At 50.4% G+C, this 20,462-nt stretch overlaps 1 protein-coding gene across 2 annotated transcripts in view; it reads right to left on the minus strand.

Annotated features, from left to right (window-relative positions):
* The window catches only part of LOC144766553 (fish-egg lectin-like), a 282,265-nt gene that overhangs the window by 67,795 nt on the left and 194,008 nt on the right, over nucleotides 1-20,462 (minus strand). For both annotated transcript variants that reach the window (XM_078650358.1, XM_078650357.1), the window contains one exon: nucleotides 1,988-2,327. In XM_078650358.1, coding sequence (XP_078506484.1) covers nucleotides 1,988-2,327 — 340 coding nt within the window. The remainder of the gene's footprint in view (nucleotides 1-1,987; nucleotides 2,328-20,462) is intronic.

Here is a 20,462-nt window from a genome sequence, read left to right on the forward strand (position 1 = left end):
CCCTCATCAGTATGCATGTCTCGCTCTCTCAATCCCTCATCAGTATGCATGTCTCGCTCTCTCAACCCCTCATCAGTATGCATGTCTCGCTCTCTCAACCCCTCATCAGTATGCATGTCTGTCTCTCTCAACTCCTCATCAGTGTGCATGTCTGTCTCTCTCAACCCCTCATCAGTATGCATATCTGTCTCTCTCAACCCCTCATCAGTATGCATGTCTGTCTCTCAATCCCTCATCAGTGTGCATGTCTCTCTCTCAACCCCTCATCAGTATGCATGTCTGTCTCTCTCAACCCCTCATCAGTATGCATGTCTGTCTCTCTCAATCCCTCATCAGTATGCATGTCTGTCTCTCTCAACCCCTCATCAGTGTGCATGTCTGTCTCTCAATCCCTCATCAGTGTGCATGTCTCTCTCTCAACCCCTCATCAGTATGCATGTCTCGCTCTCTCAATCCCTCATCAGTATGCATGTCTCGCTCTCTCAACCCCTCATCAGTATGCATGTCTGTCTCTCTCAACCCCTAATTAGTATGCATGTCTGTCTCTCTCAACCCCTAATTAGTATGCATGTCTCTCTCTCTCTCAACCCCTCATCAGTATGCATGTCTCGCTCTCTCAACCCCTCATCAGTATGCATGTCTCGCTCTCTCAATCCCTCATCAGTATGCATGTCTGTCTCTCTCAACCCCTCATCAGTATGCATGTCTCGCTCTCTCAATCCCTCATCAGTATGCATGTCTGTCTCTCTCAACCCCTCATCAGTATGCATGTCTCGCTCTCTCAACCCCTCATCAGTATGCATGTGTGTCTCTCAACCCCTCATCAGTATGCATGTCTGTCCCTCTCAACCCTCATCAGTATGCATGTCTGTCTCTCTCAACCCCTCATCAGTATGCATGTCTGTCTCTCTCAACCCCTCATCAGTATGCATGTCTCGCTCTCTCAATCCCTCATCAGTATGCATGTGTGTCTCTCAACCCCTCATCAGTATGCATGTCTGTCTCTCTCAACCCCTCATCAGTATGCATGTGTGTCTCTCAACCCCTCATCAGTATGCATGTCTGTCTCTCTCAATCCCTCATCAGTATGCATGTCTGTCTCTCTCAACCCCTCATCAGTATGCATGTCTGTCTCTCTCAACCCCTCATCAGTATGCATGTCTCTCTCTCTCAACCCCTCATCAGTATGCATGTCTCTCTCTCAACCCCTCATCAGTATGCATGTCTGTCTCCCTCAACCCCTCATCAGTATGCATGTCTGTCTCTCTCAACCCCTCATCAGTATGCATGTCTGTCTCTCTCAACCCCTCATCAGTATGCATGTCTCTCTCTCTCAACCCCTCATCAGTATGCATGTCTGTCTCTCTCAACCCCTCATCAGTATGCATGTCTCTCTCTCTCAACCCCTCATCAGTATGCATGTCTGTCTCTCTCAACCCCTCATCAGTATGCATGTCTGTCTCTCTCAACCCCTCATCAGTATGCATGTCTGTCTCTCAACCCCTCATCAGTATGCATGTCTGTCTCTCTCCACCCCTCATCAGTATGCATGTCTGTCTCTCAATCCCTCATCAGTGTGCATGTCTCTCTCTCTCAACCCTTCATCAGTATGCATGTCTGTCTCTCTCAACCTCTCATCAGTATGCATGTCTGTCTCTCTCAACCCCTCATCAGTTTGCATGTCTGTCTCTCTCAACCCCTCATCAGTATGCATGTCTGTCTCTCTCAACCCCTCATCAGTATGCATGTCTGTCTCTCTCAACCCCTCATCAGTATGCATGTCTGTCTCTCTCAACCCCTCATCAGTATGCATGTCTGTCTCTCTCAACCCCTCATCAGTTTGCATGTCTGTCTCTCTCAACCCCTCATCAGTATGCATGTCTGTCTCTCTCAACCCCTCATCAGTGTGCATGTCTGTCTCTCTCAACAAGAGCAGACCATCTGTGTTCTCTTGAATTCACCATTTCTTCCATTCTCATGTCTTTACCTGCGGTACAGTACACCTCCGCTGTTGACTCCATACACTGACCCATCGCTCCCAACTTCAATCATGACAAGGCTCCCACTGACGAGCTGCCAGCTGGTGCCAGCGCAGGAGGCTGGGGTGGTGGAGTATCTGTAGTAGATGGCATTGGCTGTGTTCACTCCCCAGCAGCCCCGAGGGCCACAGCTGTAGTACTTAAGGCTCCCTGGAACGCTGGTCCAGGGCAATGGAGAGCCACCGTTCGCGGACACCGTGGCGCTGCCACTCAGGCAGTAAATGTTATTATTGGTGTTGACCCCTGCTATAAACTGCACTCCTCCAGCATCAATCTGCTTCAGCAACCCTGAAACAAAGGTAATAAATGGTAAGACCAAAAACACCTTAAACATATTCCTTCACTATTTATAGGAAAAGTATGTGAGCAGCAGGAAATGATAACCAGCAGGTGCAATATGGTCAACAGTGCTTCAAAGCCCTGCCTTGTTGTTGACATCCGGCCATTGCACCTTTCTGCTGTGCATTTGAGCCACTGATTCCAGCCAAAACTCGTTATTTTATGAAGAGTGTGTTGTGCAATAAATGGTCATTCTTCCAATGCACTAGGCAAGGCATCACATGCGCAGGGGTCTTTATTTGGGGTGTATAAAATAAATCTTGCCAAAGATATATCTGTAATTATTTTTTGAATCGCACAGAGCTAGCCATAAGTAAAATAAGCGAGAGCACATAGCTGCAGCTGTGAGGGAGCAGCATGACTTGTCCTGCGGAGACTGCAGCTCACAGACCTCTGTCTTCTTTTGGAGTTGTGGGCGAGCATTAAGGCTTCAACCAGAAAGAGAGAGACCCTGGTGTAATATTCCCTGATTAGGGCCTTGGACATAACAGACACGGGCACACGTGGCGTGATGTCTGTGGCCAGATACCAACTGAACCACGCCCAGGTCCCTTGGCTCTTTATTAGTTTCCGTACGTGCTGGCCGAGCGTTCTCTGGGCCAGCCTAATAAAGGGGAGTTGTCAGGGTCTGCGTGGATCACCCCCTCACCACAGTTGTGAGGTGGGCTGACCCACTTTAAGGCAACATTACATTCCTCCTTTGCCCAAAGAATAAACAATCAAAACTGGATAAACATTCAACTACAAAACAATAATCATCATCTCTGACAGATAAGATACTCAGGGAACAGTCTTACTTGGTTCGCCGGTGTTCTTCTGTCTCCGACTTACAGGGGTCGACAGCGGGCTACAAAATCTTGGTACTTCTGGGATGGATGAGGATGTGGCCGCAGGTTGTACCGACTCTGGCTACTTCTGGCTGGAGGGGTCAGAGGGACATCATTTGAGTTCTCAGCCTCCGGCACTGGCTGGCTGCTTTTGCGAGTTTGGCTTTGGAATTCTACTGTAGCCGGGGTGGTTCGGCCATCTTCTCCACTGACAGCCGAGTGACGGTCACTGTCCTCTTCTGGCTTATATGAACGGTCCAGCTCCGTGGTGCTAGGTTCTTCAGGCATCGGGAATTCCTCAAACTCGTGGGTCGGGTGCCTCTCTGAAGAATGACACATTCTGTGTTACCTTTTCATTGCTTCGGGAGGCTGTTACCATTGTGCCTTTGACTTCCGTCACAGTCCATGGGTCCAGCTCAAACGGCATCGTGAACTTTCCACCTGGGTGGCGGTCTCGCACAAGTACTCGGTTGTCGACAGCGATGGGACTGTCCTCAGCATGTCTCCTCCGGGATGCGTCTTGGTTGGTCTTTGTCCGCCTTGCCAGCGACTGATTCGGAGTGTTTGGGGACTCTGTCCACACGGGATGATGGGGGATGGTGTCGGTCACTGCACTACCAAAACAGAGGCAGTTCGGGGAGATTCTGGTGGTGCATTGAAATGTGAGGCGATATTCCCGAAGGAACTGGTACAGGGATGGTTTAAGAATGTGGCCGTCGGCGAGGGCTATTTGGATTGTTTTATTTAGTGTCCGCATCAGTCGCTCTTCTTCTCCGTTCGCCTGGGGCCACCTGGGAGTTACCCGGTGATGCTTGATCCGGTGGAACGAGAGTTCTGTGCTGCTGAAAGGTGGGCCGTTATCCGTTCGGAGTTCCCCAATCAGGCCGTGGGTTGCCATGACTTTTTTGAGTTTGGGGATGACGTCACCAGGTGCTGTGGAGGAAATTATCTCAACCTTGGGGTACCGTGAAAAGTCATCTACAATTACCAGCATGTACTTCCCTCCAGGGAGGCTGCCGAAATCCATGTTGGCTCTTTCCTTTGGGGAGGTGGGGCCAGCTTCTGTGATTACTGGTGCTGGTCAGCTGGGAAGGCTGGTCGCAAGGCACACTGGACAGAGCTGGATGATTGATTTGACTTGTTGATCTAGGCCCGGGAACCAGACTTTGCTCCTGAGGCGGTTCTTGGACTTAACAATTCCTTGGTGTGCGCCATGTGCGAGGAGGGCGGCTTGATGAGTTAGGCGTCCAGGTAGGACAAGACGAGGGCCTCTCAGGAGACATCTATCGGTGGATATTGACAGTTCATGGTGCACCTGGTACAGGGCTTTCAAGGTGGCCTGTGCTTCTGTAGTGCAAAACGGTGTTGGGTTTTGGAGCGGTTTCCAGTCCCCTGAGGAGAGTGATCGGATGGCGATCTAGAGGCAGTCGTCTTCTTGTGTTGCCTGTATTACCTCTTCCAGCAAGATTGGGAGGGGCCTAGACCGTTCGATGATCATCCACACGTATTCCTCAGTTGCTGTTGATTCTGCCGCTTCTGGCTCTGTGACTGGTCGGGCATGCCTGCGCAGGAAATTGGCCGGGTTGCGGGTGCCTGGTCTGTATTCGACAGTGAATTGAAACTCTTGAAGTTGTAACACCTACTTCTCTATCCTCGGAGGAGGACGTGACAAAGATCCTTGGAAGAGGGGAATAAGGGGTTTGTGGTCAGTCACCACCACAAACGGATGCCATACAGATAAATGTGGAAATGACAACAGCCCACAAGATTGTAATGGCCTCCTTCTCAAAAGTAGCGTTGTTCCGTGGGCGGGAGGGTCCTGCTGGTGTAGGCAACAGGTGCCCACTCTCCACAGGCCTGCTGAAGGGCCAGAACTGCTCCTAGACCCCTGGGACTGGATTCTAGCACCAACTGGGACTTGTGTCTGGGGTCAAAGTACACTAGAGTCGTGTCGGCTGACAGGGCAGCTTTTGTCCTCTGGAAGGCCTCTTCCTGTTCAGCTTCCCACACACAGTGGCTGGTGGTCTTGGTGAGGTCTCGCAGGGGACCAGTCAGGTCGGATAGATTTTTGATAAAGCCTCCGCAATACGTGACCATGCCCAGGAAACTGTGGACTCCGGACACCGATGTCGGTGAGGAAGCAGTCTGGATGTCCTTTACTTTGTCCAGGTCTGGGCCAATGCCCTTGTTGGAGAAACGGTACCCAAAAAAACTAATGTCTCTCCTCAGGAACTCGCCCTTTTCACGGTGAAGGGTGAGTCCGCTGTCTCGAAGTCGGGTGAACACAGCTTGGAGGCATTGGATATGTTCTTCCAGAGTTGGTGCATGCACGAGAATGTCGTCGCTGACGTTGAGGACACCATCCAACCCTTGGAGGACATTCAGCAGCACTGGAGATTCTGAAGTTAAGGTGAGTGTAGCGCCAGAGCTCTGCATGGGTGGAGAATGTCGCGATGGGGCGAGAGTCCGGATGGAGTGGAATCTGGTGGTATCCAGAGCGGAGGTCCATTTTCGAGTACCATTTTGAGCCTGATGATGTTGTCCACCGTCGGGGTCAAGTGGGACTCGCGTTTGATGGCGAGGTTGGGGACTCTCATGTCCACACAGATGTGGACGGCATCGGGTTATTTCTGTTTCGTCGCGACGGCGATGGGTGACACCCAGGGGGTGGGGCCACACACCGGTTTGATGATTCCGGCTTTCTTCAGAAGGCGCAGCTCTGTTTCTACTTTGGGCGAAGTTGGAAAGCAATCCTCCGGTGACTGAGAGCAATTGGGGCGACGGACTTGTTGATGTGCAGATGGATTGGAGGGCATCTCAGGCACCTGATTCCTTTGAACAGATTCTCAAACCCTTGTAGCAGGTGGTCCAGGTCATTGGCATGCACGGTGAATGCAAAGTGAATCAAGTTGAGGTCTTGTGCAGTCTTGTAGCCTAGCAGAAACCCGGATACTTCTTGGGAGATGTACACTTTAGCTTGCTGTTGGGCGGCTTCATGGGAGAGAACGACCTGGAATGCTCCGCACAGTCTGAGCGGAGACTTGGTGCCGCAGGTGTAGACCTGTACCCTGGTGGGGCGGAGTGCCGGGGGATTTGGTAGACTCCTGTAGACACTGGCTGCCATGAGGTTGATGGTGGCTCCTGTGTCAATTAGGGCTGCAACCGCTTGGTCCTGTACCCTGACGTTACACATGGGCGTTGCAGGCCGAGCAGCTGATAGAGTGCTCAGAATCCTGACCACATGGACAGTGGCAGCATCAGCTTCATCGTCATCCATGTCACTGCTAGCTGAACCATCGGGGGAAGGTTAAATCGCACGAACTCTCCAAGGCGGGCCACTCTGTCGTCTTCTCGGTGTAGATCGACTCACTTCTGAAAAGGGATTGATCTTCCCGCAGGCACTGCCGATCTTGCCTAGCGCAGAGCAAGCTCACTCGTGGGGCGATGGGCCTCCGCACCATCTGCGTGGGCGACTACGTGAGCTCTGTGCGGGCGCGGCGGTCTTCGGCCAGGTGGATCTGGGCCTGGACTCCTGGGCGTCGGTGCGAAGGGCACACACAGGTTCTTGTTTGACGGTGACGGCTGGTTTAGGGTCCATGTGCGCCACCCTGGCCTTCGACAGTTCTTTGGAGCGGCCAAGTGTTAAAATGTCCCTCATCGGCATGTTGTGTTCCTGCAGGACTCGTTCGCGCAGTTTAGATGACGTGCAGCACTGAATGAACTGGGCATGGACCTCATCATCCTCATCCGGGAGGGTGCAGGTGCTCGCCAATTCTTTTGGCCTGGCATAGAACACGTCCACAGAGTCCTCCGGGAGCTGGCGAACTTGGCGGAGCCGGAACAGCTTGTAGTCGGGGCAGGTGAACGGCTCGAAGTAGGCTGTAATGGCATTGCGCATTGTGGCGTAGTTTCTTGGTGGGCCGGCCTCTCTGACCCGTTTAGAGATTTTATGGATATCCACCCCGCCTAGCTAGAGCAACATGGGTCTTCGTTGTGGGGCCGCAATGTCAGCGGCATTGAAAAAGTTCTCCAGGCGTTCCACCCACACCTTCCAGCGTGCTGCTTTGGAGTCCGGGGGCCCAGTGACAGTGAAGGGCTCAAGTGGGGGCACTGTGGCCATGCTGGCGTGGGCAAAGGCGTGGTCAGGCTGGCCAATGAACGGTGTCAAAATGGTCCCTTGTAGCCCCTGTGGACGGACTGAAGACAATTGGGCTGGATGAGGTGGCAGACAAGGGCCTCAGCTGGTAGGTAGGGACGAGGTGAAACCGTTGGGCGCGCTCAGCAGCCATGTGGGGAGGGCGAAGTGTGGGCGGTGGCTCGCCTGTGCAGGACAGACCTTTGCTGCGCTGCTGAAAGAGCAAGAAAGTGGGCTCACTGTGTCCTTGCGCCACGTGGGACAGATGGTAGGTCAGCTGGCAGGCTGCAGTGGGCAGTAGCACAAGCAGGGGGGGTGTGCGCTATACCCCAGGCACCCGGGGGCTTAGTAGCGGCGTGTGCACCCCAGCACACTCAGCAGTTCAGGCACAATGCAGGAAGTCCTCTTTGCAAGAAGCCGGGCAGCAGTCAGGCTCGCGGGAGCCCGTGAATGAGTGCGCGCATGCGTGGCTGACTTGCGGTGTTGTGGAGTCAGCCGCGGGCCACACAGAGCAGAGGGCCGTGCCGGGGGCGGGAGCCGTGGACAACAGTGATGGCCGCAGGCGGCACCAGGAAGGAGGTGCAGGGCTCCTTGGAGGAAGCAGGTCCGGAGTCGGGCTTCGCAGCAGGCCCGCGTGAGCGAGCGCACCGACGGTGAGGTAGGCAGCCTGGGAGGTGCGGCAGGGGCGCCCCAACAAAGAGAGTGCCGGCAGTGGGTACAAAGGCGGCAGCGAGAGTCGGCGGGGTGGGTAGACCACCTCGTGGCCAGTGTAATATTCCCTGATTAGGGCCTAGGACATAACAGACATGGGCACACGTTTGGCCAGATACCAACTGAATCACGCCCAGGTCCCTGGGTTCTTTATTAGTTTCCGTGCGTGCTGGTAGAGCGTACGCTGGGTCAGCCTAATATTGGGGCGTTGTCGGCGTCTGCGTGGACCACCCCCTCACCACAATTGCAAGGTGGGCTGGTCCACTTTAAGGCAACATTACACCAGGATGAAGGGGTGAACCATCCCATGGGCTGCTTGGTAGTCTGAGTAGAGTGGGCTGCAGTGAGTAATCGCCATCTCCCTAAAATGCAAAGGTGGCAGCGTACACACACAGTCCCATCTTTCGTCATCCACTGAGGTATGTTGCATGTCACTGAGTCATGTGTTTTAAGTTCAATTTATTGGTATCTTTTTGTATTATTTGTTCTTCTTCTTCAAGTCATCTTTAAACTAAAGGTAGTGGCTATTTAATGCTTCTGGGTAAATAAATAGCAAATATCCACTGCTATTTACACAGCTACTGGCTAGAAAGCAGAGAATATGTACTCTTTGGCCTACGGCCGTGCAAAGAAACTTTACTATTTACCCAACCCCTGGCTAGATAGCTGACAATATGTACTCCTTGACCATGACAATAGCAAAGAAACTTCACTAGTTACCCAGCAGCCAACTAGATAGCAGTAATCATGTACTATTTCAACAGCTCGCTGGATAACAGTGGTCATGTACTACTTGGCCAGCGACCATGTAAATAACAAAGGGGCATATTACCAAGCAATAGCCATAATTATCGCTATTGCTTGGTTAGAGACAAAATTTTACCGCTGAGCTGCGGTGATTTTTATCACAGATAAACCTTGGTATTACCAAGGTTTATTGCAAATGCGTTAAAAAACGGCCGCAATGCATGAATTTCCAGTCGCTAACATCTTGGCACGCCCACTTTGCATGTCATTAGTGATAAATATCACTGACATGCAAAGCGGGGCCCAAGATGGTCGCTATGTCCTACTAGCTGTCGTGTTAGCGACAGCTAGGTAATAGGGAGATAATTTTATCTCCGCTTTCTTGGCTTTTAAAGCAAAAAAAGCCGAGATAAACCCCCTTGATAATATGCCCCAAAGAGACTATGCTATTTACTCGACTGTCAATTAAATAGAGGAGATCTTAGACTATTTCACCAGCTATCATACAAAGAGCTAAGAAACTTCACTTTTATGTTTTTATGTTTTACTCTTTGCCCACAGCATGAAAATAGCATCGCAATTTCACCACTTACGGGTTGCTAGCTAAGTAGCAGAGATCATATATAATTTCCTGTTTGAGTGTCTACTTCCACCACTGTTTGGCCATCCCTGCGCATCTTTGCAATGTCTCAATCTCTCTATGAAAGTCTTTTGTTTCTGTTTCACCTACACTCCTTTACTGCCTGTGCCTTATGAATTCCTGAGTGTTTTTCACTCTAATGCTTCTGTTGCTTTCGACTCCTGGCTCCTTAGCATCTCAGCTGGACCCTGGCAGTCTCTGCATATAATGTATTTTTTTTGCAAGCACAGGCAAACTCAGATCCACTTCAGTTTCATGATTGTTCCAGATTATACCTGCTCCCATACCTCATACTTGGACTTAGGGGTATATTACCAACAACTAGCGATAATTTTTGTCTCTAACTTGTTTAGAGACAAAAATTATCGCCGCAAATCGGCGATTTTTATCGCAGATAAACCTTGCTATTAGCAAGGTTTATCGCAAATGCGATAAAAAACGGCCGCAATGCATGAATATCGCTGAAAAGTCAGCGATATTCATGCATTATCGAGCAAATGCTCTTAGCCATGTTATCCACCTCCCATTGGATAACATGGCTAAGAGCTGCTCAGGGCAGGTGTTAGCTTTTGGAGATATTCGCGCGTAGCGCGAATATCTCCAAAAGTTGGTAATAGGAGATAGCGATGTTAGCGACTGTTTCCAGTGGCTAACATCTTGGCACGCCCACTTTGCATGTCATTAGTGATAAATATCACTGACATGCAAAGCGGGGCCCATGATGGTCGCTATCTCCTATTAGCTGTCGCTAACTGGTGTTAGCGACAGCTAGGTAATAGGGAGATAATTTTATCTCCGCTTTCTTGGCTTTTAAAGCCAAAAAAGCGGAGATAAAACCCCTTGATAATATACCCCTTAGTCTTTCTGTGACGAGTGAGTGGGTAACACCAGGTATGACCATCGCTGCAGACCAATTGAGGGCCCATAAACTGATCCAGAATTTTATTCTTCACAGGTTGTTCAACTGAGATTGATAGTAACACCAAATATTAAGTAATCAATCAATAAGGGGTTTGCAGAATGTGAATACTCACATGTGAGGGTCTCATGGCGCTGGGGCAGGGGCTGCGATCCGTCTGTGCGCTGGGGTTCAGTCGAAGAGCCCGGTCTTAGGATCCTTTCTGAATTGGGTCAGCGATGTGGATTGTCTGAGTTGGAGAGGCAGGGGGATCCAAGTCTTGACAGGGAAGTAGGAGAAGGATCTTCCTCTGGCTCTGGTGTTGTGGATCAGTGGTACTTGGAATGAGAGGCGGTGGTTCAGATATTCTGGTCCTGCACTGTGGAGGGCTGTTTAGGCATGTGTTAGGAGCTTGAAAGTGATTCTTTTGTTGACTGGGAGCCAGTGGAGTTCTCAAAGGTGTTTGGTGATGTGACTGCAGCAGGGCAGGTCGAGGACCAGTCGACTACGCATTTTGAACATTCTGTAGTTTTCAGAGGAGTTTTTGGGTGACACCGGCATAGAGTGCATTGCCATAGTCGAGTCTACTGCTGATGAGAGGATGGCTGACCATCTTTCTGGATTCAGTGGGGATCCATCTGAATGTCTTACGAAGTAAGCGAGGCATGTGGAAGCAAGATGAGGATGCTTCCTTGATCTGATGGTTCATTGTGAGCAAGGAGTCCAGTATGATGCTAAGGTTTACAGCGTGGTCTATGGGGAACGTGAGGTTCCCAATGCAGTGGGCCACCAGGAGTCGTCCCAAACTGAGGGGGTGGGTGCCAGGATGAGCACTTTGGTCTTGTCCGAGTTGAGTTTGACACAACTGTCTTTCATCCAGGTGGCAACGGCCTCATTCTGCTGTGGAAGTTAGGTCTGGCAGTTGTAGGTTCACTGGTAAGAGAGAGGATCAGCTAGGTGTCATTGGCACAGGAGGTGATGTTGAGTTCATGGTTCCTGACGGCTGCGAGCGAAGCCATGTAGGCGTTGAAGAGGGTGGGACTCAGGGAAGAACACTTGGGCACTCTGCAGCTGATCTCTGTGAGTTCAGAGAGGAACAATGGTGTTCTGACTCGCTGTGTTCGACCAGTGAGGAAGGAGTGGAACCAGTCCAGGGCCTTGTCTCGGATGCCGGCATCATGGAGTCTTGCGATTAGGGTGCTGTGGGAGATGTCATCAAAGGCAGCCAAGAGGTCCAGGAAGATGAGAGCTGTGGGTTTGCCCCAATTGAGGGATCAGTTGAGCAGGATCTGTTGGGGTGTGGTGCGGTCGGGTGCAGTGATGTCTGGCATGGTGGGAGGGTATTGGGAGTTAAAGCTGCTGTAGGTGTGCTGGATCTTGTGGTGAAAGAAGGTGTTGAGTTTGTTGCAGAGGTCTTCGGAGGGTGGGACATCTTTGGTCTCACTGTTGGGCCTGGCGGACACCTTGATGATGGATAAGAGTTCTTTGCTGTTGTGTGCGTTGACATTGCTTCTGTCTTGGAGAGACATTTTCTTTGTGGTTTTGAGAAGAAGGTTGTGTGCGATGCTGGTGTCTTTGAAGGTTGTATAGCTTTCCAGGATTTTGTTGTTCCTCCATCACAGGTAGTGACTATTTAGCTGACCACTGGGTAAATAGTGAATGTTCTCTGCCATTTATTTGCCCACTGGCTAATTGGTAGATGTCAGAAATTGGGGGGCTATTTAAAAGCTAGGCCTGCACTGCGAGCTTCATTTTGTTGATGCTTCAGTGGTGCAGGCCTGTAGGTGAGTAGGATCTTCTTATAGTTACCCCCACTTTTTGCTGATGTTTCACTGTTTTTCGACTTTAGTCTGGCTGAGATCCTGCATTCCAGGACCCCAGACTAGCTGCTTCCTCTCTAAACTGATTGCATGTACTCTAGGTACACTCCCGATTGGATTCTAGGGTACCCTTATAAGTCCCTAGTGTGTGGTATACTATATACCCAGGGCATAGGTACACCGGGGCCTCCCAGGGGCTACAGCAAGTATTATACCACCCCTGAGAGGCCACTTACATTGACACCACAGGTCTGCTACTGAAGCCCATGTAAGGTGGTGCACGCACCCCTTACTTAGATATAGGTTCACTATGTCTGCCTTATCACTTCACATATATACCTATCAGTCATCACTATGGCAGGCCTTATTAATCCTGAAGGAAGGGTGCTGGGTGTCATGTGTGAGGGTGCCCTTGCATGAGCAGGGCCCCTCTGCAGCCTTCGATATCTATCCTACGGGGTTGTTCTGTGATGCAGCCATACCATATACTCTTAAGTGCATTATAACCACGGGGTAAATGCTAACTTTGAAATGGCTACAAGGAAACATGTTGTGTTTGGTGTCAATCACCTTGGAATCATACCTCCCTGCCAGTCCTGGTGTGGGAGGTATGATTCCACCCTCCTAGAGGGAGAAATATTTTTACACCGGCACACCCGGTACCAGCTTAACTGAACCCTTGCAGCACAAGATGGATGCTGCCAGCCATTTTGCCCTCCTTCTACTGGACGGAACTCCGGCAGGGGAGGCTGGACAATAGGTTTTCTGTCACAGGGAGGTGTAACTACCCCCCAGACAGGCTTTAGTGTATTGGGGCTGGGTGGGGGCACTCCAAGAGTGCTTTGATGTCTGCACTGGGGGCACATTTGGTGTCCCTGTGCTTAGTCCAGCCCAAACCAGTTGCAGGGGCTATCAGTCCCTGCTCTGGCGCGAAACTGGACAAAGGACATTGGTGTAAGCACAACAGAAAATGGGTATTAAGTTTACGGGATTTCACGGGCACTCAAACAGTATTAACGTAGATGTATTGATAGATTCCGGAGTATTGGTGCTGGCAGGGAGGGGGGACCCAAAAGACACCCTCAATTTAAATGTGCCCGAAACACATCTGAAACATAAAACACAAAGTCCTGCGCACTCAAAACAAGTATACACAGTAGTGTGCTACTATATGCAATTGAATAGAAATATGTCCAACATCGATTTTTGGAGTTTCATGTATATCTCTGTTGGACTTTGGCCCTTAGGGCAGGTTCACCCCTAGACTTTTTGCTTGAAATGGTGACCTGGCAATGTTGATTTTTGGGATTCTGCGCACTTTCACTGTGTCCCAGTGGAAAGTGCGTGCGCACTCTGAGTGCATGTGCTGAGCTAGGCCTGCCCGCCCATAGGAATGCATGGGGAATGTATGTGTCCCTGGTAGTTCCTGATGCGTGGGGTGTACAGGCTTGAGTCTGGTATGTGTGAACTCGTGTGAGTGAATGCTGCGCAACGGTGTATGCAGCATGTATGTGTCTAGTAGAGAAGCGCCATTTCTAGACATGGCTGTACGTGTGCTGTGAGGGTGCTGGCGTGTGATTGGCTGGAGCTGGCTGGCATGCCAGGCTCCAGGAAGTCTGGATGGGTCTGCCCGGTGGTGAGTGGGAGATCTGCATGAGTAATGTGTGGGAGGAGTGTACCTGTGTCCTGGATGGGCTGGGTTTTCCCCACACAATGCTGGCTCCGCCCCCCTGTGGAGAGTCTAATGACCCAAGCCCTGCCAGTGAATAGAGAGGGTGGTTGAGGTAAACAGAGTACTCAAGAACCAGCTGCGACTGGTTCCGCCCCCACTCTGCACCCTTGAACAAAGGAATACACTGTATAAAAATGGGGCTGTGTCCCCACTGAAGTTGTTCTCTTCTAGGATCCTGAGGGGGCTGTTGCTGCTGCTGCTGGGCCAGAGGACCGCCACTTGGGGAGTCTCCCTGCCTGGAGACCCAGTGTGCTGGCTCTGGGCCCAGCCTTGCCCCCCTGCCCCCCCCCCCCTGGAAGGACTTTTGCTGGACTCTGTTGTCCCTAGCGCTGGTGAGCGCTTCCTGAGTTTCCTAGCGCCTGGGAGCGCTTCGTTTTGCTTATAGCGCTGAGCGCGCTTTATTGCGACCCCCTAGTGCTTGGGAGCGCTGTTGTTTTCAGCCGGTGCCCACCCGGCGTGTGCCCGCTTGATTGGCCGATTTTTGAAGTCCCCTGGCGAGTGCCCACCTCGCCAGGGACCTGGCCGCCATAACGAGTGCCACCTAGCGCTGTGTTTAAAGAGCCGGTGCCCACCCGGCATTGCCCCTCGAAGATCACCGCCGCAGCCCAGGGGCATTGGGATCGTTGCCGGGCCGCTGCCTTGTGCGACCCGGAAGTGCCGCCTCCACGTCTCCAGGGCCGCGCTACTACTGGCTGCCCTCAGCAGCGCGACCCGGAAGTGCCCGCGACTCGCCTGGTTGTAGGCGGGGCTTCAGGCAAAGGAAGGAGGAAGCCAGAGGCGTCCGGGAGCCGACCCCGGGATCCGGAAAGCGAAGAGTGAAGCCGGCGTCTTCCCTTGTCCCCCCCCCCGGGCTCCCAAAGCGAGGGAGAGCCCAGGAGAGAGGGGAGAAATGCTTCAGGGAGCGAGGCTCCCGTGTGAGGAGGAGAGCCCCGCCCGTCCGGGGGAAGCCGGTGAGTGACTGCTCAGGGAGAGGGGGGCGTCGGGGCACATTGACGGTGCCCGCCCTCTCCCCTCCAGCCAGACGGTCCTTGTTGTGAGCCCTGAGAGGCTCCGGGGCCAAAGTGAATCTTGAGTCCCCAGTTTTGGGACTCCAACGACGGGCCAGTATTCTCGAGTCCCCCAGAGGGGGGGACTCCCACCAAAGGTGCCCCACGTGTTCGCGGGTCCCCGTGAGGGACACCCCTGCCCCAGAGGGGCGGCCCCTGTTACTGAGAGCCCTAGTGAAAGGCTCGTGGGGGCCTTACCTGTGTTGCTGAGCCCGGAGAGGCTCTAGAGACGGCGCATTTTGTGTTGAGCCTGAAAGGCTCAAGGGGGCATTTTTGAGAGCCCACGAGGGGCTCAGGCGCCCCCATTGTTGTTTAAGAGCCCAGAGAGGCTCAGGGGCCATTTGTTTATCCAGAGCCCAGAGAGGCTCAGAGGGACCAGACATTTGCTAGAGCCCAGAGGGGCTCAGGGGGACATTTATTTCTGCAGAGCCTGTGAGGCTCCAGCGTTGGCCCCATCCTCATCTCCAGCTGCCCAGCACTTCGTGGGCAGCTGCCACGTTTAGGCCCCCTCCCTGACATTGGGACACAGGGACAGTCACAGGTGGTGACTGGTGAGTTTTGCGCAACTGTGTTTTATTGTTACACCTCTGAATGAATGTTATGTATTGCATCATGTGTTTTCCTCTTACACCCCTACAGGTATTGTAATACATAGGTGGTTGTTTTCTCCCTAGTACAGGTGGTGCTAGTGAGGTCCTGTTACCAGTAGTGACTGGTTGTGTGCTCTATTTTTATTGTGTGCTACAGTGATTCTACCTTCTAAGTGCTATTTCTGAAAGTTCTACTTCTGATTCCTGACAGTGGTCCAGGTGGCCCTGTCTTGTACATATCCCCTGTAAATTCTGCCCGTGCCTCTGGCACATTGTAAAGTGTGTGTTTTATCTAATGTGTTTTGGTGTAATACAAAGGCTATTTTTATATAACCTTGTGTGGAGTTTCCTTTGTGGTGGGCCTTTGGTTGTTGTTGCTGGGGTGCGTGCGCAAATACTTAGCCTACATCGCCTCCAAGTTAGCCTTGCTGCTCGCGCCACGTTACCTAGAGGGTGAGTAGGGGTTATCTTGGCGTGTAACTCCCTTGCCCTGACTTGGGTGTGGTGGTCTCTGACTGACTTTGGCGAAAGCCCTGGCCAGCCGGGGATCCCATTTCCAACAATCTCCTTTTATTTGATCATCACACCAATGGTAATTTACAGCCAGCCGACACGTGTTTCGTTGTAGGTCTGTACATGCACAGATGCTACAACTCTTCAGGGCTCAATGGCTGGATCCTCAATATTATGGCCCACGTCCGGTGATATTTCCAACCCGGCAGGGTAACCTCTTATTGGGAATGGTAACGGTATATGGAACTCCGATATAATGTATTTAGACAGTTGCCGAAGACGCCAGAAATCCGCACATCAGTGCAAAAAGTAATCACTGTTCCAATTCTTGTTAACAAATTACAAGTCCTTTCGAAGACCACAAGGATGCGTGTGGTATCACTCACTGGGGCCGAATCGCCCTGGCTATACTGGCGTCTGGAACCCGGAAGTAGTTCCCGGTTCCAGACGCCATGTGGTCTTCGAAAGGACTTGTAATTTGTTAACAAGAATTGGAACAGTGATTACTTTTTGCACTGATGTGCGGATTTCTGGCGTCTTCGGCAACTGTCTAAATACATTACATCGGAGTTCAATATACCGTTACCATTCCCAATAAGAGGTTACCCTGCCGGGTTGGAAATATCACCGGACGTGGGCCATAATATTGAGGATCCAGCCATTGAGCCCTGAAGCGTTGTAGCATCTGTGCATGTACAGACCTACAACGAAATACGTGTCGGCTGGCTGTAAATTACCATTGGTGTGATGATCAAATAAAAGGAGATATACATGAAACTCCAAGAATCGACGTTGGACATATTTCTATTCAATTGCATATAGTAGCACACTACTTTGTATACTTTTTTCGAGTGCGCAGGACTTTGTGTTTTAAAGGACATTGGTGTAACCACCCCTCTGTAAATAAAAAAATGTATCTGTATATGTAAAGCGCAAACTACTCACCCTTACGGGTCTCAAGGCGCTGGGGGCTTTTTTGGAAATTAAGTGAGCTATTGCCCAGAGTCACATGGCGCCGAGCTGAGCTGCCGCCGGAGCCGGGGATCGAACTATGAGCACTGTGCTCTGAAGTCAGCTGCCCTGGCCACACTTCTCCACCTCTATGTCCTGACCTTCCAATAGGTGGGTCCCCATAGTTTGTCTCACCCCTTCCTTGGGTATAAAGTAGGAACCCCTGACTACAGGACTTTAGATTTACTTGGACGAAACTCTGCTACAGAATCCCAGAACTTCAACTATCTACTCTTCGTTGGACGCATCTGGCCGATTGGCAACTACGCAGCTCCTGAAGGACTCTGAAGAATTTGCAACACAGGAGGTGGGTTTACAAGCTTTCCAAGGCCAATGCGTGCTCTCAGCAAACCTGAGATCCAAAGCTCTTGTGGGTACCGTGCAACCTGAACCCCTGGACACCCTTCACATTTGCAGCAGCAAATGCTTCTTGGCTATCCCTGAGGCTGTGCTTTGGGCTACATGTAGTTCAGACCCCAAGCAGTTATTCCACTGAAGATTACTGGCCTACACTCTATGAGTAACCCGTGGGCTGGTATTTAGTGATTCCTCTTGAGGTCCCTTTGTGATCCCTTGTACGTCAAATTGTGGGTCCCTGAGAAGGGTTCTGTAACTTTAAATCGGCTTGCCTGGTTGCTCCGGATGTGCCATGACTCTCCATTGCTTGGGGAGTCACCAAGACCTTGCTGGTCCACAATGAAGCCTTTTTATTCTTCCTGCGTGGGTTGTTGTTTGCCAAGGCTTGTTGGTCTCTGATCTGGACACCGACCCCCCCAGCACTCGACATCCTTTGTGGGACAGCTCACCTGTGGACTCTGGTTGTCATTGATGTCTCCTGGTCCCAGTGGCAGTAGAGTCAAGCTCCACCTCATTTCACCTGAAAACCCAAGATTGGTGGGCATTGGTCTACCGTGCCCCTGGTCACCCTGAATTGACCCAGACTATGTCCCCTCTGCTTTCAGGTTCTTCACATCTCCGATCCAGGCTTGGATCGCACCGGACACTTTTCCTTTTCACAGCAACAGCGCTTTGCAGCACCTCGCCATTGAAACAGTGACGATTATCGACACCATTTGGCACCTATGCACCCAGCTTCCCTGGGTGAGGTAACACGAGTACTTCAGTGCTCACATGGGTGCTGGACTTAGAACCTTCTAAGTCTAAAAGCGTTTGATCCAAGTCCTCTCTGAAGTGTCCTTAATCTTTAAAATTCCAACCACGAATTTCCCATAGGATTGTACAGAGCTCACAGCTGTGTTCTCACACTGCAAGCGTCCTCTGTGGGACCCCTGTGTCACTACCTTGGGTGGTTCCTGGGGTCCCAGTCATTCTACGTGCTCTAGGCGCTGTGTCTAGTCAAGTCGTGGTTCTTATACCACTTTCTTAATATATGGTTTGGTCTCCCGATGGGTCCCATTGTATATTGTGCTGTTTACTTACATTCTAGTGTGTTGATATTGTGTATCTTGCTCTCTAATCTCATAAAGAGGTTAGTAGAAAGTATTTAGTACAAAAATATATATTTTGTATAAACCACTTGTGGTTCTTCTTTCATTTGGTCATTCAAGAGGTTATAATCTGGTCAACCAAGCTGCTTTACACTCCTTCAAGACTTATCCTGAAAGCTGCCCTCCACAGCTACCACTGGGATAGCCTTCAATAAAGGTTGTCTTAAACCTAATTATCAATAAGGGTTGTTTGGACTGGTGCAAGGTGCCCACTATAACTAGTGCGACTCGATACTCGAACCTTTGTGCCGCTATATTGACTTTTTCTTGAAACCGCTGGCTGAACATACGGAAACATATCTTCGTGATACCACGAATACCATCAACATAATGGATGGAGGTCCTTTTAATTCCAATGAAGAACTTCTGGCAACACGTGATATTGTGTCGCTTTACACCATTATCCCCCAGGAAGAAGCTCTGGTGGTGGTTGCTATGGCCTTGGATAGACGTGAGGCACCGGTACGTGTTCCAACCCCATTTATCATTCTGCTTCTTAAAATCGCAATGATGAGAAATTTTTTTGTATTTCAAAACTGTTTCTATCTACAGACGAAGGGGGTAGCGATGGGGGCTGCCTACGCCCCTGATCTGGCAATCATTTTTATGTCAACTTTTGAAGACACTTTCATTCTCAATAACTCCAATCCTTTCCGGTCGCACATACAACTGTGGATGAGGTATATTGATGATATCCTCTTTGTTTGGATGGGCACAGAAACCGAAATAATGGAATTCTACACCTGGCTCAATATGAAATCTCAGGATATCCAATTTACCATCAAATTTGACAAGAATAAAATAGACTTCCTTGATCTCTCAATCATCGCTGAAGATGAAGTACTACATACTACTCTCTTCAGAAAACCAGCTGAGCAGAACTCATTGCTCCAATACTCCAGTCACCATCCAAGAGGCCTCAGGGACAACCTGCCCTTTGGCCAGTTTCTGAGGATCCGCCGCAAACGTCTAACCAAAAAGGCTAGAAAAAGGGAGTGGTTTAATCCACGAGAATCTCTGCTACAACCAAGCGAACAAACCAACGATGTGGACCAACGCCTAATATGTGTGACTACTTTCTCTACTAAGAGCAATGCAATTAAAAAAGCTATAAACAAGCATTGGAACATGATTTCGGATGACTTAGACAGTAATAGCTTACGTTTGCATTCCTTTAAAAAGGCCAAAAACATTCGTGACCATGTGGTACGTTCATTTTTGGATACAACGACTGTATCTACTCTTACCTCACTTTGGAACCTTCCACCAATTGTGGGTCACTATAGATGTGGCAATTGTAAAGCCTGCCCATCGGCCATTCAAACGAAGGAATTTCTTTTCAAACATCACCGCATTAGTTTAAAATCACACACTAACTGCAACACCACGGATGTGGTATACAGTATAGTCTGCCCGTGTGATTTAATATACGTTGGTCAAACCCAACAGCGTGCTAAAGTGCGGTTTCTGCAACATTGCAGCCGCATTAGGTGCAAAGTGATTGGGGCGCCTATGGTTGAGCACTGTATAAAAGAATACCACCAACCTGAAAGTCTAAAGTGGATTACACTGGAACATGTAAAAATGGGCCCCAGGGGAGGTAATTTAGCTCCCATCCTTAATATCAGAGAACTCAAATGTATAGATTCCTTTGACTCTGTGCAAAATGGTCTAAATGAGTCTGAGAGCAGTTTTTCACAACTTGCTAATCTGTAAACCTTTTATTTCTATGACTTTCTTCTGGCCTCTACTACTACTACCACAACCTGTGATATCGTGTGTTTTACCACCATGTTGGGTAGGTACATACATGTAGCTGTAACTAACTGAACTCTACTGGTTGTTCATTGATAATGTAATGTGTTTTACCACCATGTTGGGTAGGTACACAGACGTGGGTGATTTT

The sequence above is a fragment of the Lissotriton helveticus genome, chromosome 7 (assembly GCF_964261635.1).
Source record: "Lissotriton helveticus chromosome 7, aLisHel1.1, whole genome shotgun sequence".
NCBI classification, from domain to species: domain Eukaryota; kingdom Metazoa; phylum Chordata; class Amphibia; order Caudata; family Salamandridae; genus Lissotriton; species Lissotriton helveticus.